Here is a 13,786-nt window from a genome sequence, read left to right on the forward strand (position 1 = left end):
TCTGAGCTGTCAGCACAGAGCCCAACACGGGGCTCAAACTCACGAACTGTGTGTGAGATCATGACCTGAGCTGAAGTTGGACGCTTAACTGACTGAGTCACCCTGGCGCCCCTCCAAATACTTTTTTTTAATTTTTTTAATGTTTATTTTTGAGAGAGAGAGAAACAGAGCATGAGTGGGGGAGAGGCAGAGAGAGAGGAAGACACAATGTGATGCAGGCTCCAGGCTCTGAGCTGTCAGCACAGAGCCCAAAGTGGAGCTCGAACTCACAAACTGAGATCATAACCTGAGCCGAAGTCAGAAGCTCAGCTGACTGAGACCACCCAGGTGCCCCTACCCCTCCAAATATTTTTAAATTAAAAAGCATGCTTCTACATAACTCATGGGTCAAAAAAGAAATCACAAAGAAAGTGAGAAAATATTTTTAACTGAGTAACAATGAAAATACATTACAATTTGTGGCATACGACTAAAGCAGTGCTGACTGGGAAATGTAGGACTTTTAGTGCTTATGTTAGGAAAAAGAGAAAGAGAAAATTAATCACTTATGGTTCTACATTAAGAAATTGGGAAAAACAAGAACAAAAGAAACCCAAAGTAAATAGAAGAAAAGAAAAAATAAAGACGTAGAGAATCTAGAGGTGGTGGTGGTGATGCACAAAGGTCGCCCGTATGTGTACCCTCATGGCCTGGCGGTTTTGCTCATAGGTACATACCTGAGAGTAATGAGACTGTATGTCCACAAAAGGCTTGTGCAAGAATGTTCATAGCAGCATTATTTGTGATACCCCAAGCTGGATACTTCTCAAATGCCTTTACATAATAGAATGGATAAAGAAATTCTGGTGTGTTGACATAACAAAATATTGTTTAGCAAAAGTTAAACTAACTCTAGTTTTTGAGGTACCAGTGGCAAATATGGCAGAATTTTGCAAATGTAATTATGACTGAGACAAGCCGGACACAAAACAGGATATACTATAGGATTCCATTCATATAAAGTACACAGGCAGGTGAAACTTGTATATGCTGGTCAAAGGCCAGCATAATGTTTACCCTTAGTGGGGGATCATGAGTGGAATTGGACCTAAGGGGGACTTCTGTGGAGTTAGTGTTTGCATCTAATCTGAGTACCGATTACATGGATGTGTTCAGATGTGAAATTTTTTTGGGCAATGCTATGTTTGTGTCTATGTGTACATGTATGTTTCAATAATAACACACCAAAAAAACCTCATGAGCAACATTTTCAATAAGCCAGGCGACAGCACATCCCCATGAACTTCACAAGAAAAACAGTAAGGGCAAGTCACTCATAACCACAAGATGAGCATGTGATTGGCATCTGTGTAGGAGAAAGCAGGAAGCATTGACAGATCATCTGAAAGAGCTGACAAACAGCAGAATCCCCAAACAGCAAACAAGTACTCACTAAGCATGTGGCAGTCCAGTTTAAGGACAGCAGTTGAAATGGGAGGGGTTTTTCACTTCAACAAAAACTGGGTAAATACAAAGGACCAGAGGGTCCGAAAGATATGGAGAAGTCTAATCTTCCATGAACTCTTGAAAATGACCCAGCAGATCTTGCTTCCAAGACAAGGTCCCACACTAAGGAGAAATTGCTGACAGTAACATTGAAACTGAATAGAACAGGGACCATAAAGAAGGAAAGAGAGGGGCACCTGGGTGGCTCAGTCGGTTAAGCATCCAACTTCAGCTCAGGTCATGATCTCACGGCTTGTGAGTTTGAGCCCTGTGTCGGGCTCTGTGCTGATAGCTCAGGGCCTGGAGCCTGCTTCAGATTCTGTGTGTGTGTGTGTGTGTGTGTGTGTGTGTGTGTGTGTGTGTCTGCCTGCCCGCCCTCCCCTCCCCCACTCACACTCTGTCTCTCAAAAATAAACATTAAAAAAATTTTTTAAAAAAGGAAAGAGAAGGGTCAGATGAAAGTGGGAGAGAGGACTGGAGCCAAGAACTCCAATGAAGCAAGAGTCATCTTATCTCTTTAACGTACATACAAATAGCAGAAAGGGAGCCTCCATGAAGTGAGAAAAGCTACCCTGAACCATACTTTCTGAAAGTTCAGGAAAGCTTCTTACACGTAGGAATGAACAACAGATGGTGGTGATGGTTGCACAGCTCTGAATATCCTCAAATCACTGAACTGTACACTTTAAATGGCTGAGGTTTATGGTATGTGAAATCTGTCTCAATAAAGCTGTAAAAAATTTGAACACAAAATTATCAAGGTCAGATCCCACACAAAATTATTATAAAGGTGGGGGGGGGAATCAAAAGCATTCCAGAAAGACACACTCAAAAAAACAACAAATCTAAAATATATGCTGTTTTTAAACATTTAATATATTTTTACTGCTAAAAAATATATACTGTTTGAAAATTAGTTGGAAGGCATTAGGAAAACTGTGTAAGACATAGGAGAACCATACAAATCAGGATTCATAAAACACAGAAATGCGGTGACAACTTGGGAGACGTAAGAATTATTTCAGAAGTAAAAGCTAGACCGGAAACAAGCAAGAATGGGTGAACAAACCAGAAAATGCCTTACTAAGGTAAAAAAGAAAATGTTTTACATAAAAAACAAAGATAAACAGGACTGGGGGTTGGGGGAAAGTGGGCAGTGTTAAAGATAGCAGAGAAGACCTGGCTTATGGGTAATAGGATTATCTACAGAAGAAAACCAAAGCAAGGAGAAAGAATAAATGCCAAAAACTAATGTTAAGGAAACTTTCCTGGTGGTAAAAAAAAAAGATACAATTTGATAAAGCACACCGTGTACCTGAGACTGACAAGAAGACATGTTATAATAAAATTACTAGACTTTAAAGAAGAGGAAAAAATGCCTTAGACATTTCAGCAAAAATAGCCTGTGATTTTAAGCTCTTGTGACACCAGCGCTTTTATGCCAGAATAAAATGGAGTAACATATGTTTAACATACTCAAGGGGAAGAATATGAGCCAAGGACACTATATCAGGTAAAACTGTTAGGTATAAAGGGTACAGACATTTATCAACATAGAGGAGCTCAGGAAATACTTACTGTTCCCAGGATCCCTTCCTAAGGAATTTACTAGAGAATGAGCTTCAGATAGCCAAAATGATGAGAAAGACCTCAACTAAGTACTGGTGGTGAGCACTAGTTACTTGTAGAACCAAGACTAAATAGGGGTTAACAGGGAGACAGTAGAGTATGTAATGTTTATATGTTCAGTGCTCAGATAATGTAGATACAGTACAACTATTTTTTTAAATGGAGAATTGGGGAAAGCATATGCAAAAAATAATGAACTGTTCTCAGCAATTACATTGGTGACAACGTTAGTGTTATTCTAAGACTGTGTGTGAAATAATGTAATTATGAGATAGTCTAATTCTATCATCTTCTGTCTTTGAAAAGTAAGACTTTTAGGGGCGCCTGGGTGGCGCAGTCGGTTAAGCGTCCGACTTCAGCCAGGTCACGATCTCGCGGTCCTTGAGTTCGAGCCCCGCGTCAGGCTCTGGGCTGATGGCTCAGAGCCTGGAGCCTGTTTCCCATTCTGTGTCTCCCTCTCTCTCTGCCCCTCCCCCGTTCATGCTCTGTCTCTCTCTGTCCCAAAAAAATAAATAAATAAACGTTGAAAAAAAAAAAAAGAAAAGTAAGACTTTTAGTGTGGAAGAACACAGATGAAATTCAAAAAAGTTTAAGTTAGAAATAAAGTGCTGAATAGGAGCTCATGAGAAATTTTATTTATAAGTAAATACACGCATACAGCTTGTGTCTTGAAATACCATTCCCATTAAAAGAAACCATGATGTCTTAGAGAAATAGCTAATTCCAAGTCTGGGGCAGGAAATGTACAAGATGAGCTGGAAGCATCTTGTTAGAAAGATAGGGAAGAGGGGCGCCTGGGTGGCTCAGTCGGTTAAGTATCTGACTCTTAATTTCGGCTCCAGTTGCGATCTCACAGTTCGTGAGTTCAGGCTCTGTGCCGATGGTGGGGAGCCTGCTTGGGAATTTCTCTCTCTCCGTCTCTGCCTTTTCTCCTTACTGCCTCTAAATACATACACACATGCATGCATACATACATACATACATCCTTAAAAAAAAAGACACGGAAGACATTTTGAAAGACAACTAGGCTCCTATCAAAAGGACTCAGAAGCCAATTTGAAAGTTTCCACTAGCCAGAGACAGTTTGGCTTCAAAAAGGGTAATTGTCAGTAGCAACAAGCACATCCAGGGCACAAATTTGGGTTTCTAATATCATTCTCTAATTTTAAAAAACCGGAGCCCAGGGTGCCTGGGTGGCTCAGTCAGTTAGGCGTCCGACTTCGGCTCAGGTCATGATCTCACAGTCAGTGAGTTCGAGCCCCGCGTCCGGCTCTGTGCTGACAGCTCAGAGCTTGGAGCCTATTTCAGATTCTGTGTCTCCCTCTCTCTCTGCCCCTCACCTGTTCATGCTCTGTCTCTCAAAAATAAATAAACGTTAAAAAAAAAATTTAAAAACCAGAGCCCATTAGAGAAATGGCTGCTTCTAGGCTGAGGCAGAGAATAAACAAGATGACCCTGAAGAATCTTTTAGTACTAGAAAATGAAGAAGGACTCAAAAAACAAAACAATTTAAGTATGTTAATGGACACAAGGGCCAGCTGAAAGAACTCTTGCTGGCCAAAACTCGAAGAATTTGAGTGGGAAAATAACAGTATTGGATTACCAAAAAAATATATAAATATCCTTAAGTCTATAGCAATAGAAATAAATGATGACATAAATAAATGGAGAAGAGACAGGAAAGTGCTACATAATCTGTGTATATACTCCTGTCTCAAAGACATGGAGCACAACTCCCTCTCCCCTTTAAGTATGGGCTGTTTAGTGACTTCCAAAGACTACAGTGTGGAAGGGGACTGAGAGACTTCACAGTTAGGAACCTTACAAATGCTCTTATTCAGATGATCCAGGTTAATTAATATCAACAGTGAGAAGTCACGTTGATGGTTGTGTAGCCTACATTTGATGTGATGAGAAGGGTGCTTCAGCCTTTATGATATTCTCTTCCAAAACCCATAACCTCAGTCTAATTAGGAGAAAAACATCAGGTACCCCTAAATTGAGGGACATTTTGCAAAATATCTGATCAGCACTCACCAAAACTGCTCAGGCCCTCAAAAACAAGGAATATCTGAGAAATTGTCACAGCCAAGATGAGACTAAAGAGACAGAGGACTAAATGTAATGTGGCGCTCTGGATGGGATCCTGGGGCCAAAAAAGGACACTAGATAAAACCTCAGGGAAAAAGTAGTGTAAGATGCTAATCATAGGGGAAATTGGGTACAGATGTATAGGAATTCCACACTATCTTCTAAATTTTTCTGTAAATATAAAACTATTAAAAGCTTATTTACTTATTTTGTAAGAAATCATTGCAGTGGGTTAAAACCCATCAAATATGTTGGGGCTCCTGGGTGGCTCAGTCGGTTAAGCATTCAACTCTTGATCTCAGCTCAGGTCATGATCTCAGGGTCGTGAGTTCAGACCCCACATTGGGCTCTGCACTGGGCATGAAGCCTACTTAAAATATATATATTTAAATCCATGAGTCATAATTATATTTTAAAGTAGAAATTGTTCAATTTCAGAAGATGATAAGGAACCAATTGATTACCTTCGCAAGTGGTAAACAAAGTGAAAGAAGCATTTACATTGTCTTTTTTTCTTTTCTTTTTTTAATTTTTTTTTTCAACTTTTATTTATTTTTGGGACAGAGAGAGACAGAGCATGAACGGGGGAGGGGCAGAGAGAGAGGGAGACACAGAATGGGAAACAGGCTCCAGGCTCTGAGCCATCAGCCCAGAGCCTGACGCGGGGCTCGAACCCACGGACCGCGAGATCGTGACCTGGCTGAAGTCGGACGCTTAACCGACTGCGCCACCCAGGCGCCCCTATCTTTTTTTCTTGAGTAACTACATAGGAGATGAGGGGAAGCCTGTCTTCATAAAAGCATTCTAGTTAATAAAAAAGAAATGTTAAAATGAGGAGTATCAACTTTTTGAAACCTCCAGAAAGTCAGTGAGTCCAGGCATCAAGTGTCAATTGCTAACATCACCACACATGAGATATAGATGTTATGTGCCACCTGATGAGGGAATACAGCACCAGCTGGAGTCATGTGGAAGGGCTCAACCCTGAGTCAGATCAAGCCTCTGTATCCACTTGCCAATGTGCAGAAATACAGAAGACCCTGTTGGACTGCAGCACAAGTACACAGCAAAATCCAGATTTGGGGAAACTATACAGGTCAGATGCCCCAGTTTCTTCAATAGATAACTTGTAAGGAAAGAAAAGGATGGAATTGGTGCCTGTAGATTAAGAAGATCACAAAACATTTTTATTTTTTTGACTGCATATTTTTTTAATGTTTTTATTTTTTATTCTTGAAAGAAAGAGTGTGAGTAGGAGAGGAGCAGAGAGAGAGGGAGACACAGAATCCAAAGCAGGCTCCAGGCTCTGAGCTGTCAGCACAGAGCCCGACGAGGGGCTCGAACTCACGAGCTGTGAGATCATGACCCAAGCCAAAGTTGGATGCTTAACTAACTGAGCCACCCAGGTGCCCTGATCGGAAAACATGTTTAAATGAGTAAGACTAACCTTAAAAACATTACGCCTAAGCGAAAGAAGGCAGACACAAACACCGTATAGTGTTTGATCCCGTTTATGTGAAATTTCCAAAATAGGCACATCTATAGAGACAGAAAGTAGATTGCTGGCGGCCAGGGGCTATGAGGAGGGAAGGAAAGGGAATCAACAGAACGTGGGCACAAGGGATCTTTTTGAGGTAAAGGAAATCATTTCTCGCTGATAGTTTCACAACTCTGTACTAAAGATCATTGAGCACAAAAATGTACAAGTGGACAACTCTGGTGTCTAGGGATGCACACTTGGGTAGTAAAGCTATAATAAACTCCAGGAAGTTATTACTATAAAAGTTGGTTTAGTGGTTACCTTTTGGGAGGAGAAAGGGGGCATTCCTATTTGGAAGATGCTCCTGAAGAAGCTTTTGGGATAAGTACAGAAGCTCTATTTCTTTTCTTTTTTAAAGGTTTTTATTTTTGAGAGAGAGAGAGCATGAGCAGGGGAGGGGCAGAGAGAGAGGGAGACAGTATCTGAAGCAGGCTCCAGGCTCTGAGCTGTCAGCACAGAGCCCAGTGCGGGGCTTCAAGTCACGAACTGTGAGATCATGACCTGAGCTGAAGTCGGATGCTTAATCAACTGAGCCACCCAGGTGCCCCCAGAAGCTCTATTTCTTGGCCCAAGTGGAGGCTACAAAGGTATAGCCTCCCTATAAAAACTTAAAGTTATATATATTTTTGTGTGATTTCCAGTATCTTTTATTTCACAATAAAAAGTGTTAAAAAAAAACATAGATCAGATTGGAAGAGATTAGATTCCCATGTATTTCATTTGTTATCATAGTAATGAGCATCTTTCTCGTGGGCGAAGTCAGGGTAGCCAAGAAACGCTCCTTTACCTCGCAAAGAGAAAACACAATTAATGCAAAAGAGGGATGTAGCAGTTGGTTTAATTTCTTTTGGGTGTGCCTTTTGGATTTCAGACCCTGTTCCAAACAAGTGTCAAATAGCACAGATACTCGTTTCTGGTAGGTTCAACTGCCCTGTGATTTACAATTTGACACACACACGCGCACACACACACACACACACACACACACACAGAACTGTAGAACTGTAATAAACTGGATGGAGGAGAAAAAGTCACCTGCAGTCCCTCCTTCCAGACATACCATAAATCAGTAAATCATAAATATTTTTTACTTTAGTGTTTTTGGCTTGCTGGGGTTCTGTTGGGCAGTTGGTGTTTTTGGAGTGTGTGTGTGTGTGTGTGTGTGTGTGTGTGTGTGTGTGTAAGGGGTGGTGTTTGGCCTTTTCAGCAAGAATTCTTTCCCAATATAGAACTGATTTTGAGAATTCAACTGTTATGTTTTTGCCTTCTTGTGAAAACCACTCAGTGCATCGTTTCTTATCTATCATTTAACATGTCACTGATTAAGTAATAGAAGTATCCTCCGAGACTCTGCTGGCCCTGGGGTAGGCAGCTAGGTACTAGTCCTTGTTCTCATTTTGGGCAGCTGTGTTCAGAGTGGAGCCGAGGCTCCTGACATTCCCTCAGTTCCTCACCCCTGCTTTCCCATTTTTCCACTCTGGCAGAGCTCAAAAGAACTGCTCAGGAACATGAAGATCAGGAACAAAAGAAGGAAGAAGATGATGAACACACACTCCACAGAGCTCGGGAGTGGGATGACTGGAAGGACACCCATCCCAGAGGGTATGGCAACCGACAGAACATGGGTTAGTCTTCCCACAAGACGGGACTACAGGGGCTCACACCTTCTGCAACAAGGAAAGCCGTACTGTCTTCCTCTCCCTGGACTCCTGCTTCAGCTGTGTTAAATGGAGGAAAAGATGCTTAATCTTGCTTTGTGTTCAATAAAGTGTCAGCCAATTTAAGTATGTATTTGTACTTTAGGCGATGAGCCAGCAATCTTGTTTTGGCATTATCATCCTCATCATGGTGTATTTCCAATTTCTTAAGTAGAAAGACAAAAGTACTGAGAAATTGCTCTGTATAATCAATGGCTGTATGAATTATCTTAAAAAAAAATAATAAAGTCCCTTCTATTACAGGAGCCTCTGCAGAAATTGAGGTATCAGGTTTTTTTGTTGTTGTTTCTTTGTTTTTTTGAGGGGGAGAGAGTCAACTGTGGGTCCCCGGGCTTCTGAAGGGGATCCTGGTCATCTTTGATGTGGGCAGTGATTTTCCCAGCATCAAAACCACCCAGATGAGCTGGCACTTGCTTTCTCCTTCCTACCATAGCACTGTGAAATAACCCAACATGGCTTGACAAGGGGCAGGTGTGAAAGCTGGGACTTTCCCTGCCTGAGACACAGCACTGTGTTCAGGAATTATTAGAGCTGTAAATGAATGGACCATAACAGTCCTGTCTACCTAGTCTTCCTTGCCTTGACTGGTAGAAATGAGGGAAGCATATAAGGTGCTGTGAGAGTCATCCTTGTGTACACGGCTGGCGCCGGGGCCTTTACTCTCCTGGAACTATTTGCCGGAACCCTTAGGGTAAAGAGCAGCTCAGGCTGTAGCCCAGCTCTTAGGTGGGCTGTCTTAATGATGAGGGAGCATAAGGCAAACTGAGGGCAAAGTACAAGCTAGCATACCGCACCCCCCCACCCCCAGGTGGGATATGTGTGATATTCCTCAGTCACTCCTGGCTGCCAAAGAACAAAGGAGAGGAAAGGAAACAAATGGTTAACTGATAGAGATCACAGTCATGCAGGACATGAATCTCCATCAGTTTACAAATACCTTAGTAAATTATAAGAAAAAGGCAATCTTATAAATAGCCTAATCTCCAGAAACTTCTACACTCAATTTCCTGGATCCCGTAATATCGCCTTCCCCTCCGTAGTGATGTGGGGAAACAAGGCAAGGAAATGGCAGGTAAAATTAAATTTCTTTATCACCTGCTGCCCATTGACAAATACTTGAGGCAAATACAGAGTATAACATGTCTCCAAGAACCCCCTACTGTCCTAACATTAATGCCTTACTAGAGGAAAAACAACCTTAGCTTGACAACAGCAGGGCCTCTAAGGAGTCTTCTTTAGCAGATCAAAGTCCTTCTGGAGGCCTCCTTTTGCCTTTACCTCCTCAACTCCATTGTATACAGCCAGTCACTCTTCACAACCCCAGTGCAGCTCTTTCTGCTTACGGGTCCTGTCCCAGTGCTTTAATAAAATCACATTTTTGCACCAAAGACTTCTGGAGAATTCTTTCGTGGCCATCAGCTCTGAACCCCCACCACTCCAGAACCTCATCAAGAAGACCATTTGGTGGGTAAGGGGCATTAAGGAAGACACTTGTTGGGATGAGACTGGGTGTTATACATAGGGGATGAAACACTGGAATCTACTCTTTGAACCATTATTGCACTATATGCTAACTAACTTGGATGTAAATTAAAAACTAAATAAAATTTTAAAAAAGGGATACATGTACCCCAGCATTTATAGAAGCATTACCAATAATAGCAAAATTATAGAAAGAGCCCAAATTTCCGTCAAATGATGAATGGATAAAGAAGATGTAGTATAATTACTTAGCCACAAGAAAAAAAGCTTGCCATTTGCAATGACATGGATAGAGTTAGAGACTATTATGCTAAGTGAAATAAGCCAGTTAAAGACAAATGCCATATGATTTCACTCATATGTGGAATTTAAGAAATGAAACAAGCATGGGCGGGGGGGGGGGAGGCAAACCATAAAACAGATGCTTAACTACAGTTAAGAGAACACACCAAGGGTTGATGGAGGGAGGCAGGTGGGGTTTGGGCTAGATGGGTGATGGGTATTAAGGAGGGCACTTGTGGGGCGCCTGGGTGGCGCAGTCGGTTAAGCGTCCGACTTCAGCCAGGTCACGATCCCGCGGTCCGTGAGTTCGAGCCCCGCATCAGGCTCTGGGCTGATGGCTCGGAGCCTGGAGCCTGTTTCCGATTCTGTGTCTCCCTCTCTCTCTGCCCCTCCCCTGTTCATGCTCTGTCTCTCTCTGTCCCAAAAATAAATAAACATTGAAAAAAAAATTAAAAAAAAAAAAAAAAGGAGGGCACTTGTTGCGATGAGCACTGGGTGTTATATGTAATTGATGAATCACTAAATTCTCCTGAAACTAATATTACACTGTGTGTTAACTAACTGGAATTTAAATAAAGACTTGAAAAAAAAGACCATTTGGGCTCTCCTTGTCTGTGCTGTGCGATGCTGTGCTGGCACAGTCTGCCATGGTAAATGTGCCATGGCAGTCACTGTGCTGTTGGTGAGGTGCCTGCAGCCATGTCAGTAAGTGGGTGTGGAGGAAGGACAATGGCTCAGATGACATGGAAGGGTACCTACTTTCTGTTGTGGAAGTCCTCAGCTCTTGGGTTAATACAGGAAAAAAAAGCAGCCATGTGTCGAGGCATGATCTGTATAGAAAACATACTTTTGTTCTATGTGGCTTAGGTACACTTAGGTTTTCTTTCAAGAGGGAGATGACTCGGCCTTCCTATTCTAGCTTCTGCCATCTAACTTAGGAGAAGGGTTTGAACAGGAGACTCACGTCCCTCTTATTTATGGAGTGGTAAGTGGAGGGCTGTCAGACGAGAAATAGGTTTGTGTTTAGTGGGAGCAGACAGAAGACTACCAATAATATATTTGTATACTGTTTTTTAAATATGTTTTTTAAAGTTTGTTTATTTTGAGAGTTAAGGCAGGGGAGGGGCAGAGAGAGAGAATCCCAAGCAGGCTGGAACTGCCAGCATAGAGCCTGATGTGGCACTCGAACTCACAAACCACGAGATCAAGACCTGAGCTGAAATCAAGAGTCAAACGCTTAACGACTGACGACCTGAACCACCCACCCACGTGCCCCATTTGTATACTGTTTAATAAAGGACTGACCTCACCCTCACAACATAAGCTCCTGAAACTGGGAGAGCACAGATTAAGTTCCCCAAGAATTTGGGAAGCAAACATTTGTTTTTATTTTTTTTAATGTTTATTTTTTGAGAGAGAGCAGGTGCGGGGGAGGGGCAGAGAGAGAGAGGGAGACAGAGGATGGGAAGCAGGCTTCGTCTAGACAGCAGAGTCTGATATGGGGCTCAAACTCACAAACCAACAGTGAGATCATGACCTGAGCTGAAGTCAGGCACTCAACCAACTGAGCCACCCAGGTGCCCTGCAAACATTTGTTTTTAGTTCTCTTCCAATTACTACCCAGTTTCCTGTAGTAATGGCCCATTTCCTTCTCTTGAAACTCCACCCAGAGTTCATTCTCAAAATGGACCAGGTTGTTCTGAGTCTATCTAAAGATGGGCCTCCTAGAAGATCCAGCTTGATTAACCCCTTCACACATTCTGATACCTAAGAGGTAAATTAGACGAGGTGAGTTTGAATCCTGGCTTTACAAATCACAAGCTATGTGGGGCGCCTGGGTGGCGCAGTCGGTTAAGCGTCCGACTTCAGCCAGGTCACGATCTCGCACTCCGTGAGTTCGAGCCCCGCGTCGGGCTCTGGGCTGATGGCTCGGAGCCTGGAGCCTGTTTCCGATTCTGTGTCTCCCTCTCTCTCTCTCTGCCCCTCCCCCGTTCATGCTCTGTCTCTCTGTCCCAAAAATAAATAAACGTTGAAAAAAAAATTAAAAAAAAAAAACAAATCACAAGCTATGTGATCTCCGGTGATAAAATTTCTCTGAACTGCTCCTGTTTCCTCGATGTCTAGACATGAGCTGTATCATGGGGATGTTCAATAGTGGCAGCCATTATAATACACTCGAGCAGCTGAAGAGTAAATGCTTTCTGTTCGTCTGAGCTCCATGATTATAGTCTGTTCACTAGGAAGGGAAAGGAGACAGACAAGTATTGGGCACTGAACCCAGCACTTTCACATACTATTAATACAATGGCGCTGCAAAATAGGTAGCACTGGCTCCAGAATACTGATTTCCCCAAGTTCACACTATTAAGCTGTGCTTCTGTCATTTTCCATAAGCTTCCCAGTTGCTTGTGCTTTTTTGTGTCTTAAAGCTGCTTAAAAAGAGGGAGCAGCTTTAAAAACCCAACCCCAAACCACCACTTAGACATTATTGGAGCTCTAGAAATTCCTTCTTAGCTGACTCACCAAGGAAAAGGTTATGTCAGCTCCCCTGCCATTTCTCCCCCAGCTGGGGGATATGAAGACAGAGGCGGTGAGCAAGCCCAGCTTCCTCCATTTTCCTCCTCGCCACAGTCAGCCCCAAAAAAGAACCACCTTCTCTACTCCCACCACAGCTGGCCCTTTCAGGGTCCTAGAGAGAGCTGGGTTTGATGTACTCCCGGAGGTGAGTTCACCAGATAGTAATACTGCATCATGGTTTACCAAATGCTTTCACACAGACTGCTTATTTCATTCTAACAACCTGTCAGGAAGGAGATGATATCTTTGTTTTACAAAGAAGGAAACGGGTTCAGGAAAAACGGCTCAGTCACATAGCTAATAAGTAGAAAGTGCAAACCTATCAGTGTAGCCAAAATGTTTGCCCTCAGTAGCTCTCACATGGAGGCCAGATTATTTTTTAAGTTTATTTATTTATTTTGAGAGGGAGTGAGTAGAGAAGGGGCAGAGAAAGAGAATCCCCAGCAGGCTCCACACTGTCACAGCCCAATGGGGAGCTCCAACTCATGAACTGAGAGATCATGACCTGAACCAAAATCAAGAGTCCAACCCTTAACTGACTGAGCCACCCAGGTGCCTGGAGGCCAATGGGATTTTTAAAAGGTGAATGCTGAGGGGCACCTGCGTGGTTCACTCAGTTAAGCGTGAGACTCTTGATCTCACGGTTCATGGGATGGAGCCCAGCCTCACCCTCTTCCCTCTTCTCTGACAGCCTGCTTGGGATCTTCCCTCTTCCTTTCTCTCTGTTCTTCCCTTACATTCTCGTGCTCTCTCTCTCTCTCTCTTTCTCTCTCTCTCTCAATAAATAAGCTTAAAAAAATAAAAGATGAGTGCTGAGCACTGTCTTTTCGTGCCATTCGGCAGTGATCTGTCCCTTCCACTCTTGTTCCTCTGGATGTGCCTGTGAGAAAGATGGGGCAGAGGACTGAATGAGCTGATTTCAAGACCAAGAGGTTGGTGTTAAGAGTACTGAGCTAGGGTCTCAATCTGCCACTCCCTAGCA

At 42.7% G+C, this 13,786-nt stretch overlaps 1 protein-coding gene across 1 annotated transcript in view; it reads left to right on the plus strand.

Moving 5' to 3' along the window:
- Window positions 1–8,721, plus strand: part of IGBP1 (immunoglobulin binding protein 1) — a 34,329-nt gene extending 25,608 nt beyond the window's left edge. Inside the window, exon 6 of the mRNA XM_040467686.1 lies at window positions 8,230–8,721. Within this exon, the coding sequence (XP_040323620.1) occupies window positions 8,230–8,375 (146 nt within the window). The 3' untranslated portion in view covers window positions 8,376–8,721. The remainder of the gene's footprint in view (window positions 1–8,229) is intronic.
- The last annotated feature ends 5,065 nt before the right edge of the window (window positions 8,722–13,786 follow it).

Source organism: Herpailurus yagouaroundi, unplaced genomic scaffold (assembly GCF_014898765.1).
Source record: "Herpailurus yagouaroundi ecotype Mexico unplaced genomic scaffold, PumYag 67569, whole genome shotgun sequence".
NCBI classification, from domain to species: Eukaryota; Metazoa; Chordata; class Mammalia; order Carnivora; family Felidae; genus Herpailurus; species Herpailurus yagouaroundi.